The sequence below is a fragment of the Geotrypetes seraphini genome, chromosome 7 (assembly GCF_902459505.1).
Source record: "Geotrypetes seraphini chromosome 7, aGeoSer1.1, whole genome shotgun sequence".
NCBI classification, from domain to species: Eukaryota; Metazoa; Chordata; class Amphibia; order Gymnophiona; family Dermophiidae; genus Geotrypetes; species Geotrypetes seraphini.
Window position 1 is genome coordinate 29,892,448 of NC_047090.1, and position 25,263 is coordinate 29,917,710.

General features: G+C 45.5%; 1 protein-coding gene across 1 annotated transcript in view; it reads right to left on the bottom strand.

Annotated features, from left to right (window-relative positions):
• Nucleotides 1-25,263, bottom strand: part of PLXNC1 (plexin C1) — a 128,561-nt gene that overhangs the window by 53,869 nt on the left and 49,429 nt on the right. Inside the window, exons 10-15 of the mRNA XM_033952774.1 lie at nt 24,481-24,611; nt 14,335-14,502; nt 12,644-12,734; nt 9,561-9,767; nt 8,140-8,319; nt 2,280-2,376 (exon numbers count right to left, since the gene is read on the bottom strand). Coding sequence (XP_033808665.1) covers nt 2,280-2,376; nt 8,140-8,319; nt 9,561-9,767; nt 12,644-12,734; nt 14,335-14,502; nt 24,481-24,611 — 874 coding nt within the window. The remainder of the gene's footprint in view (nt 1-2,279; nt 2,377-8,139; nt 8,320-9,560; nt 9,768-12,643; nt 12,735-14,334; nt 14,503-24,480; nt 24,612-25,263) is intronic.

Genomic DNA, 25,263 nt, shown 5'->3' on the forward strand with positions numbered 1-25,263 from the left:
AGAATAGCCTTACTGGTTCAGACCAATGGTCCATCAAACCCAGTAGCCTGTTCTCACGGTGGCCAATCCAGGTCACTAGTACCTGGCCAAAACCCAAGGTGTAGCAACATTCCATGCTACCAATCCAGAGCAAGCAGAGGCTTCCCCCATGTCTTTCTCAATAACAGACTTTGGACTTTTCTTCCAGGAATTTGGCCAAACCTTTCTTAAAACCAGCTACGCTATCCGCTACAAAGAAAGTCCTATTTTAAATAACCATGGGTTAGACCAGGGGTGGGCAACTCTGGTCCTCAAGGGCCGTAATCCAATCGGGTTTTCAGGATTTCCCCAGTGAATATGCATTGAAAGCAGTGCCTGCAAATAGATCTCATGCATATTCATTGGGAAAATCCTGAAAACCCGATTGGATTCCAGCCCTCGAGGACCGGAGTTGCCCATGTCTGGGTTAGACCAAAGCTGGTCAAGAAGTTATTTTCTAGCAGCTTCTTCTCAGGAAAGAAGCCGAGTCTTTGGTGTAATGAAAAATTACCACCATACAAAACAATCCCAAGTTTGGAGGGACTGTACATATGTTTTTGCACATTTCTTGGATCTGGTTTAGAGGGTTATTAGTGGAGTCTATTTTTTTATATATATATTTGCAGAGGTTTTGCACATTTTTTTCTAAATTACAAAAGAACATTAAATACAAATCTTTGACTAACGTTGATGTTTTGTTGGCCGCTCCGAATAGTAGTTTCGAGCAGTGGATGTCTCTGCCTCTTTCCTTCTATGGTAGGATTCAATTGTATAGGATGGTTGTTTTCCCCCGCTGGCTCTATGTCCTCCAGCTACTGCCCCTTTGTCTTCGGCGCCTGGATCTTCAACAGCTTCATAGGCAGTTGACTCGCTTCTTTTGGCAGGGTATGAAGTCTCAGATCTCGCTCACTTACTTGTTTGGCCAGGGGCATTGTAGCGGCTTCTGGATATAGGCCTGTTTAACTTGACTTGCCTGCTTCGTTTTCTGGGTAACTGGTGTTTACGGTGTGATGATTATCTTTCTCGGGACTTCGAAACTGCTCTTTTTCATCCTTGGCATTTGTTTTCTTTATCCCAGATACTGTCTATTCAGGGTAATCCGCAATTCCTTCCTGGCAATGATAATCCCATCTTTGCGAGACGGTCTGGAGAGGGTTTACTTCTTCTTGAACATTTATTGGATGCTGAAGGTGCTATGAAAACTTGGGGAGCTCTTCCCATGCTCCATTCCTTGGGGGTGGATGGTTTGTTTGCCTATAAACAAATTCATCATTATGTGGAGTCCTTGGCTCGCCCGGGCCTCCGGTTTCGTTTGGGACACCAATTTCGTCTCTTTTTTGCCCGGTTTCATGATAGTGGCCTGACAGTTTCTGCGTTGCATGGCGCTTTATGATGTCTTTCTCCTCGGAAGCCTTATGAGGCTTTGGGGCATCGCTGGGGGAGAGATCTGGGCATGCCTGTCGAGTCCTTGAATTTCCCTTCTCTTCTTAATCGTATTTCCTCTATTTCTATTAGCGCCGAATTGAGGGAATGCCAATTTCGAGTGGTCTATCGAGCATATTTTTCCCTAAGAGCAGGTGCACAAAGCCGGGGGTATTTCTTCCCCGACATGCCCTAAATGTCAACAGGGATGCAATTCATTTTTTCATGCATTTTGAGGATGCCCTTGCATGAAAGTTTTTGGCCAGTCTCTTCCGATGTCACCGGTGGGCTTGCTTCTGGATCAATATGAATCTTTGAGGGTGTCTGCTCGGCGACATCGGATGTTGATCCGGAAGGCTGCTGTTATAGATAGGAAGATCATACTTAGTGTCTGGATGCAAGCGACCGCACCTGCTTATTGGGCTTGGAGGAATCGCTTTCATAATTTGATGCTCTTGGAGCAATGCCATGCCCGCTTGTTGTTCAAGCGGAAAAAAGTATTTTTGCAAATCTGGGACTCCTATATTCAATCGCTTTCCCCTAGGGCCAGACATCTGGTCTAAAACTCGTTTTAGCTGATGAAACTGTATGTCCTCGGCTATTTCCCTGGGTTGGTTGATGTGTTGACAACCACGCCAACCAACGCTTTCAAGTTAGGTGCCATTTATAGAATTTCCAGATGTCCAGAATAGGCTGGGATGCCAAACTGCACTCTAGAATCTGATATTTCCAAAATAACTATTATTTAAACAAACTGGATATCTGAGTATTTTGCAAAATAAGTTGTTATCGACAGCAGAATAGACTGTAACAGGAGTCAGTGAAGAAACTCTACCTACCTATCACAACAAGGAAAATTGGGATCAGAAGGACAAAGTATAAATAGTTGGAAGCTGAGGATGGTCTCAAGGTGGAGTTAAAATGTCCTAATATGACCTTTAAAAAAAACCAAAACATATGTTAATGGAGTTTAAACATATTAAATATTATACCTCAGCCTCCGTCTACAAAAGCTAAAATTATGACACCAACGTATTTAGTTCCATCGGTGCCTGCTTGCTTAACATTTTGGTCCTCTTTCTATAAGTGGCGCCTAGATCGGTGGTGCCTAGAAGCGCCTAGTCAATTTCCTCGTGGAATTCAAATGTATTTAATTGGCTTCAATGGCATCATAATTAAAAATGCCATTACAAGCCAATTAAAAAACATTAAGTTCCATGTGAAATCGATACAGTGCCTACCTGCACCTACATGAAAAGTGGACATGGTAAAGGACATAGTTTGGTTGTGGAATGACTTAGGCGTCTTTAGGCATCTGTGCTAGGTGCTGGTAATTTTTTTAAAATTTAATTTTAATACAATGGGTTTACACATATGAACAAGAAAATCAGGTAACTCAAAATTTCCAAAGGCAATGGGGTTCATAATAAAAAAACAAAAAACATCTAAAAAGTGTCCTAAGTGGCTACTTGGACGATCAAAAAGCCTGATCGTCCAAGTACCCATAACCAAAGCTGGTTTTTAGATGTATCTAAAACCAACTTAGGCCTTTCCCCTGCCTCTAAACGCCTAAAAGCCCTTCTGTTGGACGTTTTTGGCTTAGGCGTGTTTTTGTTTCATTATGGTTAAAAAGTGTAGACGTGCTGTGGGGGTACTTTTAGACGTAGTGGAGATTGGGCGTTTAGGCAGAGGAAGGCCATAATCAAAACATGGACGTATGTTTTGGTTATGGACACTTTCCCTGCTTCTGGGTTGAACGTTTAGGGACTTAGGCCAAAAGGGGACTTAGACGTTTTTTTTTATTTTGCCCCTCCACATATATATATATATAAAAAAATCTCACATACATATTGTGAAACAATCCACATCATGAGAAGTAAGGAGAAAATAAATCAACAATAGAAATTATATTTTAAATTTTTTACTTTTTTTTGTAAATTTTGTACAATGTACACCGCTTTGGTAATTAAAGTGGTATATCAAGCTTAAATGAACTTGAATGTATATAAAAAGAAATATACAGGATAATAAAATCCTAACTATTAGTGTCTATTATCTAGTCAACCTGTAATAAATCCTCCCATCCCTTTGCTGAGAAGATTATGGGCTCCTTTTACGAAAGTGTATTAGGGCCTTAACGCGTGGAATAGCGTGCGCTAAAATAGTAACATAGTAGATGACGGCAGATAAAGACCCAATGGTCCATCCAGTCTGCCCAACCTGATTCAACCGCTACCGCCTCCTCTTGAGCAGGCGGTAGCTTTTCGGCAATCCGGTGCGTGCATTAAAAACGCTAGCACGCCTTCGTAAAAGGAGCCTTATATCTTATTTCCTTCCAAAAGAAGGTTCAAAAAATATATAACTCTTACCTTCAAAGGTGCCTAAACACTTACATGGAAACTTCAAATAAAATGTTCCACCTTTCGAAACTAGCCATGGTTTCAGAGCCAAAAAGACCTTATGTCTCAGTTGAGTAGCAGGAAAGTGTTGAATATTTTGACCACAAAAATTAGCATCCTTATTACGAAAATATGCTTTCATCACCATAATTTTATTTAAATCAGATAAGAAAGTCATCATTAATGTAGCCCTTTTAGAGATGATATCCTGAAAATCTTCCAAAAAGGCTGTGAGATTAGGGGTTTCGGGACCATTCAGGACATCTATAGTTCCTTCAACACCTACTAGTCTTTAAGGCAATATAATATATTCTAGAAATACTTGTGCCACAAGAGATTCAAGAATTTGTCTTTATTTTTAAAAATTCCCTTTATAAGTATACACTAGAATAGATGACATGTACGCAACCACCCAAATAAGCATCACTCTTTGATGTGATTGGTCCTTGAAAACTAATGGCAAGACATTTTATTTTTATTTTTTAGGCAATAGTTATCCTAACTTGAACAAAGCAATCAAGGCTTTGTTACCGTTTGGATCTTCTTATCTTTGCGAACTTGGATTTTCAGCTCTGACAGAAATTATATCGAAAAAAAGAGAACAACTGCAGATGGTGGATAATGTTTGCATGTTTGTTTGTCAACTATCGAGCTGCATTTTGAGTTAATTTGCACTCAAAACCAAGCACATCCGTCATATTGATTAGCAATTCTGTTCTATCTACTTTAGTTTCATCATTGTTGCAACTACCATACATACATAAAGAACTTTAAATAAAATATCATTCAAATTTGTTGGTTTTATAATTTTATAATTTCAATTATAATGTGCCATGAAAAAACATTTGCTCTGTTTAGTGTGCCGGAGCTAAAAAGGTTTGAGAGACAATACGAGGAAACCTTCCTCCCAATGTGCGGTGGTGGCCAAAAAAGCAAACAAAATGCTAGGAATTATTAAAAAAGGAATGGTTAACAAGACTAAGAATGTTATAATGCCTCTGCATCGCTCCATGGTGCGACCTCATCTGGAGTATTGCATTTAATTCTGGTCTTCTTATCTCAAGAAAGATATAGCGGCAGTAGAAAATGTTCAAAGAAGAGCAACCAAGATGGTAAAGGGGATGAAACTCCTCTTGTATGAGGAAAGACCAAAGAGGTTAGGGCTCTTCAGCTTGGAAAAGAGATGGCTGAGGGGAGATATGAGTGAAGTCTACAAAATCTGGAGTGTTGTAGAACGGGTACAAGTGGATCGATTTTTCACTCCGTCAAAAATTACAAAGACTAGGGAACACTCGAAGTTACAGGGAGTTACTTTTAAAACCAATAGGAGGAAATAGCTCTGGAACGCATTGCCAGAGGTTGTGGTACAAGCGGATAGCATAGCTGGTTGTAAGAAAGGTTTGGACAATTTCCTGGAGGAAAAGTCCATAGTGTGTTATTGAGAAAGACATGGGGGAAGCCACTGCTTGCTCTGGATCGGTAGCATAGAATATTGCTACTCCTTGGGTTTTGGCCAGGTACTAGGATTGGCCACCGTGAGGACAGGCTACTGGGCTTGATGGACCATTGATCTGACCCATTAAAGGTATTCTTATGTTCTTATATATCCTCCTCCTTCATTGGGTTTCCAGTTCAGGTGGAACTGGGGTTGAGCTCATGGCACCATGAGCCTTCATTTGCAACTATCCAAGGTCTTTTTTAAATTTAAATTAGTCTTTTATGTATACTATTAATATAATATTATCATTTGTTCCACGAGGTGTGCCATGAAAGTACACCAGAACCCAACACCGACATTAAAAAATATATAAATTTACAAAAATCAACAATACTTTTCCCCCCTATATTTATACCCACCTAGTCTGGCCATTGCAGAAAAATCACTTTGGCAAGGGAGGGGAGGGAGCTTGGGGGCTTACACCACAACCACTTCCAGAGGTGACAATCGTGGACCTTGAATATGGCCAATGGGCAGTGACCATAATAACCCCTTCCTATGCAGCGCTATAAACACTGCCCCTGCAGCATCCTGAGCCAACCTGAGGAGCAGAAGAACTGACCTGAGGATCACATCTAGGACTTTACAAGCTGGTTCAAGCTTGTTAATGATTTCTCTTTCTTCAGACAGTTCAAATAGTATACAAGTTGATGCCATTTACTATTGTTTGATGTGTTAAAGGCTGGTGGTTTGCGAGCATTTCTGTTAATTACAGCCTGTCTGTTGACAGAAAGACTGAGTTTAAAATGCTTAAAGTAAGACATATATTCAGTGTTGCAAAGAAATAGTCATCGTTCCTGAATATACAAGTGCATACAGACCCTGATTCTTTAAAAGACATCTAAAGTTAGGCACTAAGGGCATGGATCGGATCCGATCCGTGTCCAGGGGGTTGATTCACGAATCGTTCTCATGCAAATGAGGGCAACTGAAATCACACTCCAACTGAGCCGCGACCTTTTTTTTAACTCTTAACTTTTCTAACTTTTGCGAGCCCAGTGAGCCCGTGGTTTTAACCTGCGGGTTAAAACCACGGGCTCGCACTGCGGGGAAGGCGATCGGGGCAGAGTGCTGGAAAGTCAGGGGAAGAGAGCAGGAGAGTCGGGGCAGACAGAGCTCGAAAGTCGGGGGCTGAGAGCAGGAGATCGGGGCAGAGAGCAGAGAAGCAGGGCGGCAGGAGGCAGGGCAGTCGGAAAGGACCTGAGCGACTGGTCCTCAGCAGTCGCTTATTTTTGGATCGGTCAGTCCAGTCGGTGTCCCTCATTTTGTTAAGTGAATTGCTGCCTGCCTACATTTGAATGCCGCTCCCCCTCATTTGCATGCACAGATCGGAGGAGCCTAAGACTGCTTTTGGCGCCATTAGGCACGATTCTATAAATAGTGCCTAGCTTACGATTGATACTTACACTCCTCGTGCCTACATGCAGTAATGTGGTAAGGGGATCTGGGAGTGTGTACTGCTGCAGATGTCATTTTGGTAGAGGCGCCAGCAGCTCTCTGCCCCCCCCCCCCCCCAACGCCACACTCGTGCTCTCCCTTCCCCGCCTCCCGCACCTCTTTAAAACTTCGGCAACACAAGAAACTACTCTGGCCTGCTGCTTGCACTGGCCTGGATCCCTCTAAAATTACGTCTAGGTCATGGGGCCAGGACGTGACATCGGAGAGGATAGCCAACACCGACGCAAGCAGCAGGCTGGAGAAGCTGCTCATGCTGGCGAGGATTTAAAGAGGCATGGCAATGGGAAGGGAGGGCGCGAGTGTGGCGTGTGGGCTGTGGAAGGAGCGATAGGGGGGGCAAACAGGAGGGGGGGTGCCGCAGCCCCAGGCACCTCCTACCCTCGCTACGCCACTGCCTACATATTAAGTGCTGTTTACAGAACCAGAGCCACAGAGGGTAATTCAGCGCTTGATGAAAGCTGCCGTCAAAAGTTCACACCAACTATAAGGTCATTTAAGTTAAAGGAACAGAGGCACCTACCTTTCATTATAGAATACTAGCGTTATTGGCTTATGTGTGTACAGTACTCCCCCGAAATTCGTGGGGGGTTCCATTACAGGAACACCCGAAAATTTTGAAAACCCACAAATGCGGTTTTGAGTCTGTAAAAAGGCAGGAGAGGGCAGCTGGGGCGCCAGCGGGTGCAGTAAATCATACCTGGTATGCTCCACAGGGGGGGGGGGGAAGAGGAGGAGGAATCGGCTGTGTAGAAGGCTGATTGGCTGACCCAGGGGGGGTGAGGGAAGGAGGAGGAGGAATCGGCTGTGGAGAAGGTTGATTGGCTGACCAGGGGGAGAGGAGGAGGAATCGGCTGTGCAGAAGGCTGATTCGCGGACTCATTCCCTGTATTTTCCGACTGGAAGAGGCAGTCAGAAAATACCGCGAATAACTGAGTCCGTGAATCACAAATTCACGGGAGAACACTGTATATTTACACATATGTACTCATTTTCTAAACATTTGGGCTTGTAAGCCATGTTACTGCCGCTTCTTAGAATCCTCCTATAGAGTAGTGACTGCTGCCACCATCCATTTAATTTAGAGACGCTTAACTGGATAGTAGCTGAAAATTGCCACTCTCCAGATAATTTCTTGGCCCTACCTGGGCTCCATTTCTTCACTCTACAGACAGTTAAGAAGAATTTTCAGCCCAAAGTTATCCTACGGTGGCCGAAAATCCACAGCCAACGGTGAACATAAGAAATCAACCTCAATATACTATGCCATTCATTCCTCCATAACCCCTCTAATAGACTATTAACATCTAACAATACTTAATCACTATAAAATCTCTCCTTACTTACAATTATTTGCACGCTGGATCTGTCAATCTTTTCGTTTGCAGTCCTATTTGCTTTACAGTGGATCGTATTATCCTCTAGGTTTTCAATAATATTATCAACCTCACATGGGTAATGCTTATCTTTATGGGAGATAGAAATATTAAATTCATCTGGAGTAATATTCAGCTGGTCTTTTTCTTTCTGTAGAAACAAAAAGTAACATAACATAACATAACATAAGAATAGCCATACTGAGTCAGACTAATGGTCCATCTAGTCCAGTATCCTGTTTCTAACAGTGGCCAATCCCGGTCACAAGTATCTGGCAGAAACCCATATAGTAGCAATGTTCTATGCTACTGATCCCAGGGCCAGCAATAGCTTCCCCCATGTCTATCCAAATATCAGACTATGGACTTTTCCTCCTGGAACTTGTTCAAAACTGTTCTAAACCCATCTACTTTAACCACTGTTACCATATCCTCTGACAAAGAATTCCAGAGCTTAACTATTCTTGAGTGAAAAAAAATATTTCCTCCTATCGTTTTTAAAAGTAAGGGGGTGGGACTTGTATACTGCTTTTTCTGTGTAACCACAATCCAGGTGCTTATTTTGTACCTGGGTCAATGAAGTGTTACGTGGCTTGCCCAGGGTCACAAGAAGCTGCAGTGGGGATTGCGCTCACAACCTCAGGATACCGAGCCATTTGCGCTAACCACTAGGCCAACTCTTCTACTTTAGAGGATGACACGGGGACAAATTTTTCCCCATCCCCGCGGGAACTCATTTTCCCATCCCATCCCAGAGAGTTCATTCCTGCAAGCTCCGTCCTCATCTGTACAAGCCTCAAACACTTTAAAATCATAAGTAGCAACATTCTAGAGCTCAGACTGTGATGTCATAATGCCTCATTCCACCAATGCCTAAGCTCCGTCCTCATCTGTACAAGCCTCAAACACTTTAAAATCATAAGCAGCAACATTCTAGAGCTCAGACTGTGATGTCATAATGCCTCATTCCACCAATGCCTAAGCTCCGTCCTCATCTGTACAAGCCTCAAACACTTTAAAATCTTAAGTGTTCGAGGCTTGTGCGGTTAAGGCAGAGCTTACAGGAATGGGGCAGGAACAGGGACAGCAACAAAACCCACGGGAACGGGATGGGGAAATTGAGTTCCTGCAAGGACAGGGACAAATTTGTTCTCATGTCATTCTCTACTCCCCTCCTTATAATGTCACTGAGTGTCCCTTAGTCTTTGTAATCTTTGACGGAGCCCTAACCTCTTTAGCCTTTCCTCACACGAGAGGAGTTCTATCCCCTTTATCATTTTGGTTGCTCTTTTTTGAACCTTTGCCAAATCTGCTATATCTTTTTTTTTTTTTTTGAGAAATTAAGAATTACAGGGGCATAATGAATTCCAGGGAGTTTAAGTTTTGATTTACCGTTAATGTTAATCCCAGTTCTGAGTCAACGTCTGTGTGCAGCTCAAATTTGATGAATTTGGGATCAGGAAGATACCGTAATGTGGTACAGTCTTTGTGACGCCCTTCCACCTTTAGTCCCAGACGTAAACTCTGGTGAGACTTCTCACTGCTCTGTGGTGTTGACAAAAAATGGCAGTGGGTCTGATTTCCGGTGAACATGGAGATCTAGAATAGAATGGCAAATAATTAATTGCAAATCCTATAAATGGGAGTACATTTCGTCAATAGCACTCAAATTTGGGTACTGTGTATAGCAGGGTATCGCAAACTGTGAGCAGCAGCAGATTCCAAGTGTGCCGCGAGATGCCGGTGAGGAGGAGAGGTGCCGGTTGACTGCCTACAGGATGTGCCTCTTCCCTGTAAGCAGTCAGCCGGCGCCAGCGCCTCTCCTCTTCGACGGTGCCTCTCCTTTTCCAGCACCCTTCCACCACCACCACCGGTGGCGGCAATAACTGGAGGCAAAGGGCCGCGGCTGGACATGCACAGCCATTGATGTGATGATGTCACACACGTGCGTGACGTCCGCGTATTTCCGGATGCCCGCGTTTAGTGTGCCGCAGCTTCAAAAAGTTTGCGGCACGCTGGTCGATAGCATAGCACAAAGTGCCAGGATCTGCACCCGATTTGGGGCACAAAGATTTACACCAACTAAAACCTGGTGCTGCTTAGCACAAACTTTGAAGAGAAAAAGATAAGAAAGAACTGGAATTCTTAAAAATACGTGAAACCATTATTAGCTTTTGGATTTAAGTCTTTGTCAGTGGATTGCAGCCAGGACCCAAATCTGGCAACAGATCAGGCAAGAGATGAGTTGGACTCGGAGGAGGAAGAAAAGTTAACACCAGTGATTCCAGCAGGGGGGGGGGGGTAGGGCAACGGACAGCAGGGGGGGGGAGGCCTTATATGCTAGTTGGCCTAGGGGCCCACAAACTTGTGATCCACCCCTGCCTTTTAGGTGATCCAAGGGTAGGTGTCTTGGAAAAAAGAGTTTAGGCAGGGTCCCAAAGTACTTGCATAGGTTATAAAATACATACGACTGTGTGCAGTATGTCAGCTGCATACACCAGTATCCGAACTGGTACTATGTAGAGATATATGACCACATTTCAGCTGCAATTTTGGCTGTTTTTGTGATTCTATTTTATAAAGATGCACAGGTTAGAACAGGGGTAGGCAATTCCGGTCCTCGAGAGCCGGAGCCAGGTCAGGTTTTCAGGATATCCACAATGAATATGTATGAGATGGATTTGTATGCACTGCCTCCTTGAGACGCAAATCTATCTCATGCATATTTATTGTGGATATCCTGAAAACCTGACCTGGCTCCGGCTCTCGAGGACCGGAATTGCCTACCCCTGGGTTAGAACATAAGAACAGCCATGGCATACTGCAGGGGTGTCCAATGTCGGTCCTCGAGGGCCGCAATCCAGTCGGGTTTTCAGGATTTCCCCAATGAATATGTATGAGATCTATTAGCATACAATGAAAGCAGTGCATGCAAATAGATCTCATGCATATTCATTGGGGAAATCCTGAAAACCCGACTGGATTGCGGCCCTCGAGGACCGACATTGGACACCCCTGGCATACTGGGTCAGACCAATAGGCCATCTGGCCCATATCCCGCTTCCTATCCAGGTCACAAGTATCTGGCAGAAACCCAAATAGTAGCAAGTTACGAAATCCCAAATAGTAGCAATATTCCAGAATCCCAAAGAGTAGCAGCATTCCATGCTACCAATCCCAGGGCAAGCAGTGGTTTCTCAGATCTTCTCAACCTTGGTGACCTATTAAAAAATTGTCCTCTTAAAGGTTAGAAAAAAAAAAAAAAGGTTCTTCCTAATGAATCTGTTAATTAGATTAAGAAAATTGTGCAACTTGGAGAAGTAACACTTATAACAACAAAGCCCTAAGCTCAACTCATGTGGGGCCGAATATTTCCCAAATGGTTCTCATATGCAAAAAAGCTGATAGTACAGTATCTAACACGATTTATGTTTATTTTATCAAAGCATTTTAAAGTTTTTTTCAATTCATTCTATAATTGTAATTCTGACTTCATAGTCTTTTTTAAGAAAATCACTCTACTGAATGACCCACTTTACTACATAGTCCACCATATCTTTTCCCGTGTCCTCCTTGGGGGTTAACACCCAAGAAAAGGATCTGATGAAACCTTCTGCCCAATGTGCGGTGGCGGTCAAAAAAGCAAACAGGATGCTAGAAATTATTTAAAAAGGGATGGTTAACGAGACTAAGAATGTTATAATGCTTTTGTGTCGCTTCATGGTGCGACCTCATCTGGAGTATTGCATTCAATTCTGGTCTCCTTATCTCAAGAAAGATATAGCGGTGCTAGAAAAGGTTCAAGGAAGAGCGACCAAGATGATAAAGGGGATGGAACTCCATTTGTATGAGGAAAGACTAAAACAGTTAGGGCTCTTCAGCTTGGAAAAGAGATGGCTGAGGGGAGATATGAAGGAAGTCTACAAAATCCTGAGTGGAGTAGTATGGGTACAAGAGGATCGATTTTTCACTCCATCAAAAATTACAAAGACTAGGGGACACTCGATGAAGTTAGAGGGAAATACTTTTAAAACCAATAGGAGGAAATATTTTTTCACTCAGAGAATAGTTAAGGTCTGGAACGCGTTGCCAGAGGATGTGACAAGAGCGGATAGCATAGCTAGTTTTAAGAAAGATTTTGACAAGTTCCTGGAGGTAAAGTCCATAGTCTGTTATTGAGAAAGACATAGGGGAAGCCACTCCTTGCCGTGGATTGGTAGCATGGATGTTGCTACTTTTTGGGTTTTGGCCAGGTACTAGGGACCTGGATTGGTCATCTTGAGAATGGGCTACTGGGCTTGATGGACCATTAGTCTGACCCAGTAAGGCTATTCTTATGTCCTTATGTTATGTACATGGAAAGTATTCCCATTTGAGTTATCAACATGGTGAAACATCATTGCTTTCCATACAATGACAAGAAGTTTCATTTGCAAGATACATTTGATTACTGTAAAAATACATTCTGGACTTACCTTACTAAAGGTGCTACTGCTTCCCTCAGAAATAGTCAAATTATCAATAAGGTCCATGTTCCTACCAATTATAATTATGTTTCGACCACCACTATGAAAAGAAAACATTTGTAAGCTTAGAAAAAAACTGAATCGTGCCTTGATGTCATGAAAAGTTCCTTTACTTCTATTGTTTTTTGTAAATTTTCTGACTTGTCAAGTTCAGTTCAGCATTATCTAACAAGAAATTATTATTTAAAACTTTCTAGTCAATATTCAGATGGCAATGGTCAGTTGTTTTTTTGGTTTTTTTTTTTTTGGGGGGGGAGGAGGGTTAACTGCTGAATACTGCTGGTTGAATTAGACCCAAATATCCAATGCCAAGACATACCTGGACACTGGCACTGAAGGTCTGGGCATGACCAACCAGGAGCTAACCACCAGGCCCCAGTTGATATTGGACCAGGACATACCAGAAGAGTACTGGCTGATATTCACCCAGTGACCAGATAAACATCTTATGCGTCACTGGGTGAATATCAGCCAGTACCTGTCTAAGAGGTTCTTAAAATTATGGTCCGCTGACCAGCTGCTGATATGCAGTAGCAGTTAACCAGGCAGTGCCACTGAATATTGGCACCAACTGTAGGGTTACGAGATTTTCACCTGGAAAATCTGGACCCCTAGACCTGCCCCCAGGCCCGCCCAGTCCCACCCCCACCCCCACCACCTGCTCTCATCAGGCAGGACATCCATGCATGTGCAGATGCCCTCCTGCCCAAAGGAAAGCTTTTCAAAACCCGGACAAAGTGCCGGGTTTTGAAAAGCAGTCCAGACCCCCGGACATGTCCTCAAAAGAAGGACATGTCCAGGGAAATCAGGCCATATGGTAACCCTAACCAAATGGTCATACCAAGTCTGGGCAGGAAAGGGATATTCCTGGGGCAGAGTCAGGGTGGAGCTGGGAATTTTGGGGGTGCTGACAATATTTAGTGCAGGTGCCCGCACAGCTAACCGCATGTATATAGCAGGCCTCACTTTGCCTGGAGAATGAATATCAAGCAGAACCGACTTAACTTCTGGGTACTGGCCTGATGTATTGTGATCCTCCCTTCCTCCTCCCCCTCCCGAACAGCATCTGTGCCCCCTTCCAAGCCTCCCTCCCTTTCTCCCCCAACAGAACATGTTCTGATCCAATTTCCAAACCCCCCTTCCTCCCCCCCTAAAATATGTCTTCTCCCCCACCCCAAGCATCCCCCACGCCCACCAGTAGGCCTCCCAGGACTACCTTCCCAATCTCTGGTGGTCCAGCAAAGAAAGGGCAACTACAACCTCTAGTGGCAACCTCGTAATACCTCCACATTCCTCCAGAACGCCCCCCTCCTGCCCGACCTTGGTATGACCGGTCACTGCCCATATTCAGTGGCACTGTGAGATTAAGTACTGCTGAATATCAGTGACTGGTCAGCTGACCACAATTTAAGCAGGCAGAACCTTCTCAGCGAACTCAGTAAATAAGACATTTTTTTAATATGAAAAAGTGTGAACGCAACAAAGCTAGCATTCTATGCATTGTTTCCCAGAGCAGTGTGCCCAGTCTACCCCAGTCTACTGGTAGCCTTAGTGGCTAAGTGCTCTGTATTGGCTGCTGCACCTTTAGGACAAGCATCGCTACCTCATAATACTAACGTGACTAAATTATAGAATATCACCTGAGCCAGGTAGTATCTGGAGAAATTCTGTCACATGACGGCAGAGAAACGTAGTTCAGGTGAGAACAGTTTTCTTTTTCCAAGGTTCTACATAAACGCTTCAGTTCCTTGCGGCCTGGCGGCAGAGACAGCAGGGCCAGCGTGTCATCTCTTAGGCTCACTGGAATTCTGGAAGAGGAGCACCAGATTAGAGCTAACTTTTCCAAGGGGGCTTTGCCTTAATGTGGCTGTATCCTTTCATGTTCCTCTAGCTCAGTGCGCCGCAAACGTTTTGAAGCTGCGGCACACTAAACGCGGGGCCCCGGCTGGAGGGCATCCGGACATGCACGGATGTCGACGCGATGACATCAAGCCTACGTGTGATGTCATTCTATTGACGTCCGCGCATGCACAGATGCCCTTCAGCCGCGGCCTTGTGCCTTGCCCCTTTGGGGGGGGGGAGGAAAGAGTGCTGGAGAAAGAGAGGAGAGGCGCCAGTGGAGAAGCGCCGTTGCCGGCTGACTGCTTACAGGATGTGTCTCTCGTGGCGAGAGGCACGTCCTGTTGGTAGTCAGCTGGCACCAGCACCTCTGCTCCTCGCCGGCATCTCGTGGCACACCTGGAATCTGCTTTAGCTTATCTCACTATAGCTACACCATAGTCTGGTTTATTTCCCTTGGTATTCTGGTATTCTCTTCATTTCAAGGTGCTCAGTAAGATTCATCGTATCAAAACATCCATAAGTAAGAAAATACGTAAAAGGCCCCTTTTATGAAGCTGCATAGGAGGGTTTATAATGCGAGTGGTGCGGTAAATGCTCCGACTCTCATAGAATTCCTATGAGCATCGAAGCACTTACCTTGCTGGACTGAGCTAAAAACCTCTAGTGCAGCTTGATAAAAAGGGGGGAGGGGGGAAAGAAATACAGGTAATGTATTTCAATTATACACTTCTCCCTCCGTATCCACAGGGGTTAGAGCCAGCCCGCGAATATTAAAAAACCGTGAATAATATTTGGGCCAATTCTTCCCCTAACCCTCGCTTCCCCCAGCTTTTTAAGCCCTGTAAGCCCCCCCCCCCCCTTAAGCCTTACCTAGTGGTCTAGCGGGTTTTCGGGGCAGGAGCGATCTTCCCACGCTCCTGCCCCGTGCAGATCGCTCACAGGAAATGGCTGCCTTGAGCTCCCGTAGTCTCCCGAGCCATTTCCTGTGAGCGATCTGCACGGGGCAGGAGCGTGGGAAGATTGCTCCTGCCCTGAAAACCCGCTAGACCACCAGGTAAGGCTTAAGGGAGGGCTTAAAATAGCCCGGAAAAATTAAAATGGGTTTTTGGGTTTAAAACTGCGAATAACCGAATCCACAGATGCTGAAACCGCGGATTCGGAGGGGGAAGTGTATATTAATTAACTTTCAATTTCTGTCACGTTAGCACCTCAGCATAAGTTTATACACCGTATGAGGGTGTGCTGAAAGGTTCTCAGCTCAACCAAGAAGAGAATGACGTGGATACGGTTCAATCAATGATCTGAAACAATGTCAAAACTTAGAATTTCATTTCTGAAAACTGACACTTAACAAAATATGATAACACTCTTTTCAGCTACAGCGGCAGAATAACGCTCAGAATTTAGGAAGTTGGTGGGTTGGGCTGAGAACTTTTCAGCACCCCCTCATATATAATAAAAGTATAGGACAATCAAGCCCTTGTGACATCACTGAGGAGGTTGGCTCTTATTGGTGGAATGAGGGCATCATGACATCACAATTTCAGCTCTGGTTGCCAGAGACTGAAACTCTTCACACTACCAAGGGGGTGCTGAAAAGTTCTCAGCCCAACCAAGATGAGAATGACATGGATATGGTTCAATCAATGGTCCGCAACAATGCGCCAAACATAGAATTTTGTTTCTACAAATTGCCACTTAACGGAATAAGACCACACTTTTCAGCTACAGCGGCAAAATAATGCTCAAAATTTAGGAAGTTGGTTGGTTGGGCTGAGAACTTTTCAGCACCCCCCTCGTATAGAATGGTATGGAATGTTCCTTGAGCATTGAATAATTCTAGAAAGTGCTTATATCATATCTGATTTCATCTTGGTCCCAGACATAGGGGACCATGGTCAGTCAGCAGACTACACATCTAAGATGATCAGAATCCTAGCTTATTGGCAAAAGAAATCACAAAATTCTACAGTTGATTTTTTTTCCCCACAAATGATGTAAGAGTACAATAGAAGCAAGCAACAGAAAGAAAACAATTTGGGCTGTTACAGTCTGAGGGCTAGTCGAGAATGTACCGTATTTTCCATCCTGTGATCTAGCTTGTTGAATTCACTGGCTAAGACTGGAATCCAAAATCATAAACCAAAAGGTCCAATATGCCGAGAATCGCCAACTCCAGGAGTTGGCGATTCTCGGCATATTGGACCTTTTGGTTTATGATTTTTTATTCTATATTTTTTGTGGCATATTTTTCAAACCTTTTTGCATATTGGACCCCTAACAAAGGTTTGTCCGAAACACGGACCGTGTTGGGTCCCTTGTTTGGGAAAAAGGTTTTTATAAATTTATATTTGTCACAATAAATTCTACCTGCATCTTGTATACATCTGCAGTTGGTTTTTGTTTGTTCCTGGTTGGTTTTTTCTGCAGATAAGGTTGGACCCCTCCTTCCTTTTTTGTTGCTCTAAGACTGGAAAGTGTAGTTACTTACCTGTAACGTAGGTTCTCCATGGACAGCAGGATAGTCAGCCACATATGGGTGTTGTCCCAACACCTCCCAATTTGCGGATAAGCTCTCCAATAGCTCAGAGAGATTTTTTTTTTTTTTTTCTCTGAGCACGTGCAGTGCCCGGGCCCCACTGGGCATTTCCCCCTGCTTCCCCCTAATCCCCAGGATGTTCCTAGCTGTGGCCGGGTCGGCCATTTGGGGAGGCGGGTGGGTTGTGTGGCTGACTATCCTGCTGTCCACGGAGAACCTACGTTACAGGTAAGTAACTACACTTTCTCCTAGGACAAGCAGGATGAGTCAGCCACATATGGGTGACTCCCTAGCCGAGGGATGTACCGACTGGACCTGCGCCTTAGCGCTTTGTGCATCCCTCGCCTGGCTGTGGAGGCCGAGCCGGGCAGAGTAATCAGGCAAAGCAGGTAAAGTTGTGGAAACAAGGTTTTAGATAAAGTGCTGTGTTAACTGAGCAATAATACTCACAGAACAATGAACTGGTCAATGACAATCAATGAACAGTGAGAAACCAACTGGTCAACAGTGACCATTCGTACTTGCATGTGAGAATTCATACTTGCCTATTCCACATTCAGTCTAGACAGGAGTGCTGGAAGACCTACTTAACTCACAGAACAGCGAAAACTGGTCAATGACAATCAATGAACAGTGAGAAAACCAACTGGTTTCAAGTTTCAAGTTCAAGTTTCAAGTTTGACCTTTATTTGATGGATCGCTTATAATAACATCTAAGCGATGTACAATGTTAAAAACCATCAGAATGTGGTAATACATTTAATTTACAATAGTCACTCATAAGACGGACAAAATTAGACGAACAGGAGGGGGTGGGAAGAAAGGGGAAAAGTTACAATGTTGTTTTTTGTTAGAAATTGACATCAAAGGGAAAACACATCGGGTAATAATGGGTTAAGATGAGATGGGAAGAATATTGGAAGAATATTGGACCTTAAAGGATGATATTTCATGTGTCAAACGCGTCTTGAAATAAGTAAGTTTTTAAAATTTTCTTAAACGCAACAAGGTCAGTTTCGTTTTTAATGAAATTTGGAAGGGAGTTCCACAATGTAGGGGCTTTTACAGAAAATATATCATTTCGCCTAGTGCCTATGACTTTTAATGAAGGGACTGAGAGCAATTGTGATGAAGAGGATCTAAGAGAACGAGAAGTTTTGTGTGGGACTATCATTTTTGCAATATATTGAGGTTCACTGAAGGTTAATGTTTTGTATACCAGAAATAAAATTTTAAACGTAATTCGATGGGTTATAGGAAGCCAGTGTGATTTAATTAATAGGGGGGGTGACATGGTCAAATTTCTTTGCGTTATGAATTAGTTTGATTGCTGTATTTTGGATAATTTGGAGACGTCTATTTTCTTTTTGAGTTATATTAATTAGAAGAGAATTGCAGTAGTCCAGTTTGGAAATAATGAGAGAGTGAATTAAAATATTGAGAGATTTAGTATCCAAGAATGTAGAGATTGAACGTAAAAGCCGTAGTCTGTAAAAGCATGATTTGACTATTACACTGATATGATCATGATAAGATAGATCTACATCAATTGTTACACCTAGGATTTTTAGCTTAGATACCGGTTCTATAGGAATATTATCAAGTGTGAATGGTATTTTTTGGAATATATCTCTTTTCCAAGTGAAAAGCATGGATTTTGTTTTTTGAGTGTTTAGAGCCAGTTTGTTATTTTTTAGCCAGTTTTTAATTTTTTCTAATTTGTCATTGATTATTTTTATTTCTGCAGTGTTTTCTGGGTTGAGAGGGTGCATTAGCTGAATGTCGTCAGCATAAGAAAAGGTCAACGGTGACAATTCATAACTGGTCAATAGTGACAATTCGTACTTGCATATGAGAATTCATACTTGCCTATTCCACATCCAGACTAGACAGGATTGCTGGAAGACCTACTTAACTCATAGAACAGTGAAACTGGTCAATGACAATCAATGAACAGTGAGAAACCAACTGGTCAACAGTGACAAATCGTACTTGCATGTGAGAATTCATACTTGCCTATTCCACATTCAGTCTAGGAAGGAGTGCTGGAAGACCTACTTAATCAATATCTATAACACCCTACTTGAACAGTGTTTGTCGATATTTATAACACCCTACTTGATCAATATTTGTCAAGGCTGTGCTAGTGGTTGCTGTCCCTCCCGGGAGGGAAGAGCCACTTCCAAGACTGCTCGGCCGAATGCATTTGGAGCGTGGAATGCTATGTCGAGGCAGTAGTGCTTGGTGAAGGTGTGCATGGAGGACCAAGTGGCTGCATCGCAGATGTCCCCTATTGGTGTGTGGTGCAGATGTGCCGTTGTGTTGGCTATGGTTCTGCGCTGGTGGGCGTTGGCTCCCACCTGTGGTTGATGCTGCGCTTTTCTATAGGTGAAGGGGATGCACTCTTTTATCCAGCGCGAGTGCCTGCGTCTGGTGGCCGGAAGTCCTGGTCTGTTTTGGTCGTAGGAGACGAACAATTGAGGCTTGTCTAATCTGCTGCATAGTCAGGGCCCGCACACAGTCCAGGAGGTGTTGCTGAGGTGGCAGTGTGCCTCCCTGTGGGGAGATGTAGAGTGCCGGGAGGCACGCTGAAGCCGCCTTCGGCAAGAATCGGGGGTGGGTTCTGGGTACCACCCTGTTCTCATGAGGGAGTGTGTCGGTAGACATGATGGTCAGGGTTTTCCCAGCCAGGAATACGGGATCTGCCTCCCCCAAAGGTTTGAAGGGGTCGAGGTGAGATGATGCGGCACCAAGTTGAGGTCCCATCCGGGCGGTGGTGGTCTGACCGGTGGGTGCAGATTGGACAGTCCCTTCATGAAATTTTGTGATTACTGGATGCCTCGACACTGGTTTGCTGTCTAGGCCAGCGTGGTATGCCGTGATTGCACTTAGGTGGACCTTGATGGAAGTGGGTTTTAGGTCCCCCTGAGATAAGCTCAGTATGTACTGCAGGATGTCCGGTATGGGGCAGTTGTAGGGGTCTCGCTGCGTGTCTGTGCACTGGTAGCGGAACCTTCTCCCTTTCAACCCATAGCGTTTTCTGGTTGAAGGTCTTCTGGCTGCCATAAGAGTGTGCTCCACGTCTTGTGGTAGGTTCATCCTCTCATCATCCATGCGGTCAGGGCTAAGGAACGCAGGTCGTGGTGGAGGGGGTAATGAGAACTGCACTGATCGGGAGCGGGGAGAGGTGGGTGAACCGCTATCCCTTGCCGGAACGGGAACCATGGTTGCAGGAGCCCAAACAGGGCAATCATGATCACCGTTGCTCTGTCCTGAAGAATCTTCTGCAGGACTTAGGGTGTTCCAACTCACAGACAGACCATCGGGGCTGAGACGGCGATGGATTGATCTCTTTGCGCAGAAGGTTGAGTATTTTGAGTTCGGTTCGGTTGCAAACAGGTCGATGCTCTTCTTCATCGCCGCTGGGTTGAGACACCACTCATTGGGATCCAGCTGGTGGCTGAGTCTTTCTGCCAGGTCGTTCTGCTCCCACAGGAGGTAAGTTGCCTGGATGGGGCATTGAATGGAGTTGGAGAACTCCCACATGTGGCAAGCTTCCTTGCATAGCGAGGTTGACCCTGTCCCTCCCTGTTTGTTGATATAGTGCGAGGCCACCTGGTTTTCTGTTTGGGTGAGGACTGCCCTGCCTGTTTGAAGGTTTCGAGGGCATACCCTAAGGCCCTGAGCTCCAGTAGGTGGGTGGTCAGAGGTTGGGTACACTGGTCCCAGTGACGTCTGAGGTGCCCTTTCAGGGATCACATGAGTAGTCTGGTGTGCTGCACAACAAAGACCGGAGCGTGCTGACGATGAGCTGCTGGCAGGGATGCACTGGGCCAGGGATGTCATGGCGTCGATCTGGTAGTCCCGTAGGACGGCCTTGGTCTGCGTGGTGTCGATGACTGCCCAGATGAACGATATCCCCTGGGTGGGTATCAGGTGGGATTTCATGTAGTTGATGAGGAACCCCAGTTCTTGGAGGAGGGTTATGGTGGTTGACGGGGCTGCCAGCTGTCGAGATAAGATAGGACGCGCACCCCTTGAAGGCGAGGATGTGCCACTGCCACGCACTTTGTGAACGCACTTGGAGCCGTTGAGAGTCCAAGGGGCAGGACCTTGTACTGGAGGCGTCTGTCTTGGCTTTAGAAGCGATGATGCCTCCTGTGGGCTGAGTGCATGTGATACTAGCCAATACTCGGGCTGTAACAGGGCCAAGACTGTACCCAGAGAGTGCATCTGGACCTTGTGTATGCATCTGTTGAGCTTACAGAGATCCAGGAACGAGCGTTGTCCTTGTCCATGGTGACGCGGGGGTTCCTGGAGTAGAAACCCCTTGGTGATCTCCTCTGTTCGTCACCGCCTCTATTGATTCTGCCGAAGCAGGTCCTCTCCTTGCTGCAGGAAAGTTGGGTCATCAGATGGAGGGTGCCCCGCTCACTCGGGGGGGGGGGGGGCGGGAGTGGAGACGAATTCGGAATCCCTGCTTGATGATGCTGAGGGCCCACTGGTCGATGGTGATCCTGGGCCAAGCCTTCGCAGATAATCTGATCCTGCTGGGCCGGAGGGTGGTCAAGGTTCTGTTTTTGTCTTGGGGAGAGGGCTGCCCTTGGATGCCCCTGCCCCTCGGGCGGTGCTTGTTTGCGTAGCAGTTATGTTACTGTTGCGAGCGCTGGGGCACAGACTGCTGCCAGTGTGGACTGGCTCAGTTGTGAGCTGGAGTCTCTATTTTATTTTATTTATTTATTTCCTCTCACTGGCCTCCTGATAAAGCCGCATCTGGAACTGGAGCGCAGCAATTCGTGCGCTCAGCATTGCGCCCTCGAAGGTCTTTTTCCCCGTGGAAACCAGGGTTTTTCAGGTCCTTCCTTGACGGGGGTTGGAGGGGGGGGGTCATGCTGCCCTGTTTCTCTTAAGCTACCGCAATGTCCATGTATGGCTGCTGCGGGTTGTCGAATCCCTGGGCTGGAAAGATCTGGTACTTCAATCCCAGTCTCCTTGATGTTGGTTGCCCTGAGGAGGGAGTCAGCCAAATCTCGTCTCTGCAGTCCAGGAGGTTCTTGTGGACTGGAATCGCCACTGCCTGTGTGAAGTACTGGTACTGGTAGTTCAGGCCTTGTAGTACTCTGTCTTGGGTACTTGTTGTCCACCCATGTGGATCTTGAGAAAGGCTGTGAGTTTCTGGAGGGACTTTGGGGTGAGTCCTCGTTTGTGGGGGGGTTTTTTTTTAGTAAATATTTATTTATTTTTGTGGGTGGTGACTCGGGGCGTGGCTGGAGGCTGGTGTGTAGCTTGTTCCTCCGTTGCTTGGGTGCATGGCATGCCGCTGAACCGCGCCATGTTGTTGTGCGTGGCTCCCTCTAAAGGGGGACATAGTGGGGAGTGTAGCCCACTGAGAGAGGAGTGGGTCAGCAGGAGGATTAACTGTGGCTGCTGGTCCCACCCCTGGTGGTTCGCAGATTCATGTGCTGCTCCACTTGACTAGTTGGGTGGCTCCATATACCCCACCGCCCTTCTCTGTCCTTCTTGAGAGGGGGGGAGAGCCTGCAGAGAAGGGGCAGGATGCACCCCTTCATCTGTGCCAGTGCACCTGGCTGCGTTTCCCACTGTGCCTGGAGGCAGAGAAAGAGGAATGATAATGCCTCTTGAGTGGGCTTCTGCTGCTGTACTGCCTATTGTATATTAAACTGTACAGCGCTGCATATGCCTTTCAGTGCTATAGAAATCATGAATAGTACAGAGTCCCTCATGCTAGCTGGAAAAGCACTCTGCCTAGGTTTTATGAAGAGCAAACAGCTTTTTAGACTGAGGAGTTTCAAACCCCCACCTTTGGAGAGGCATGGTCTGACATGCCGCATCTCTGAAGATATCAGCACCTTGCTGAGAAAGGCAGACTCCTCGTTCCCAACATGAGAGGGGGAGGGGGGGCGGGGTGGGAAAGGTGTGAATTGTAGACTCTGCAGGACCCCAAGAGGGAAAGAAACATCGAGTTGTTGTTTTTTTTTTCTTCAGCATGTCCTTTATAAGCTGAACTCTGGGGCAGCATGTCTCCTACTGGGGGGAGAGGTCTGCAGGTCCCCTCCAAGGGAAAGAAGCATGGGAGATTCTTTCTCCTTAAATTCAGATTGGGAGGAGGGTGGGGCAGAGCCCTCGGGGCTGCAACAGATTATCAGAGGTTTTCCCAAAAACAAGCAGATAGGACTTACCTTTGAACCCCAATCGGCTCCCTGCAGAGGCTGGCTGTGAGCGGCAGCATGCCGTCTGGAGGGTGAAAGCCCCGATCTGTTGCTTGCAGAGGCTGTGGATTTATGCAGCAGCATGCAAGACTCCTATCGGCTGCCCTGCAGAGGATGGCTGTAAGTGGCAACGTGCAGGGATTCCTGGAGAGATCTCTCGGTCTGGCGAGACTCATATCGGCTGCCCTGCAGAGGCTGGTTCTAAGCGGCAACATGCAGGGACTCCGGGAGATATTTCTCTACCGGGCCAAGTACAGGCGGGGGGATTAGCTGAGCCAGGGCATCCTGGAGGCTCCTTGCCACTGTAGCATGTGGATCCCCCGCTGCTGCATTCTGATGAGGATGGCTGCTGGAGGAAGATTCTCGGGCCTCACTTCTCTTCATGCCCTGCGGAGGCTGGCTGTAAGCAGCAACATGCAGGAACTCCTGGAGAGATCTCTCGGTCTGGTGAGACTCCTATCGGCTTCCTGCAGGGGCTGGCGGCTAGCGACAGCATGCAGGACCTCCGGGAGAGATTTCTCGACCGGGCAAGTTGCAGTCGGGGGGGTTGACTGAGCCAGGATGTCCTAGAGGCTCCTCACCGGATTCGTCTGTGGATCCCCCGCTGCTACGCTCCGATGAGGATGGCTGCTGGAGGAAAATTCTCGGGCCTCACTTCTCTTCATGAAGTCTCTCAGTGCCCTCTTCCTTAGCTTGCGCGCACGTGGTGACATGTGCGCACAATGCAAGCCACACGGAAACCTCGAGCGCCGGATCCGATCAGTGGGCGCACAATTCATGAGGATCCAGTGTGTTCATCCTCCTCCTGCATCCCAGTTGTTTCTTTAGATGATTCAGGCATCTTCAAATTGATGAGTAGAAAAGCTGTAATGGAGAGCTGTAGAAAAATCCGACCGATGGGAACGGGCGGAAACTAAATACTGGGGATTAGGGGGAAGCAGGGGGAAATGGGTAGGGCTCGGGCATGCCCAGTGGGGCCCGGGCACTGCACGTGCTCAGAGAGAAAAAAAAAAAAAATCTCTCTGAGCTATTGGAGAGCTTATCCGCAAATTGGGAGGTGTTGGGACAACACCCATATGTGGCTGACTCATCCTGCTTGTCCTAGGAGAATCCAACATAACTCATTTTAAGAATGAAAAGTATTCAATGGTCAGGTTGGAAGTACTTGTACTTACTCAGCTGGGCTACAGCTACTGGTTCCAATCAAGAATAGCTTTGAGAGTGCTGTTAAATTTTGGCCTCTGACTGTCACCTTGCTTTTGCCTAATGTCGATACCCTCTGTGGTTCAACAGAATGGATGACGGCCTAAGTGAAACGCAAAAATATTGAAAACAAACAGATTACATGCATGGAGAATGTATGAGTATATGGTTGTTTACTTTTACCGAAAGGAATAGGAAACTAAAAAAAAAAAAAAAAATGCCCGATATACGAAGGTTTAGGCAGATGTATATAGCACAATATTTCTAATGCTTCGTTCACAAAGAGAAACGTGAGAAGCCAAACACCTGGAAATATACCCCTTAAACTCTCAAAATTCCCTTGAAATTCAAGAAATTAATCAAAATCTAGAACAAATCAGTCATTGGCTAAATGAAAATGAGCTTTCTTTAAATATAACCAAAACAAAAGCCCTTATGTTCCCATGCAATGATAAAGAAGATTTAAATAGTCCCCAATTTGCATTTGGTCTATTCCAATTCAAATGGTCTCTACTATCAAATTACTAGGTGTAACTCTGGACAACAAATTAACTTTTCACCAACAATTAAGTACCGTTGTCCAAAAATGTTTCTATAAACTGCAAATGTTACGTTCAATATTTTGATTCATTCTCTTGTCCTTACACATCTTGATTACTGCAACTCTCTGTGTCAGGGAATTAGCCAAATGGAGCTTCGACGACTACAAATAATACAAAACAACCGCTGTTAAACTTTTTATCAAAAGCAAAAAT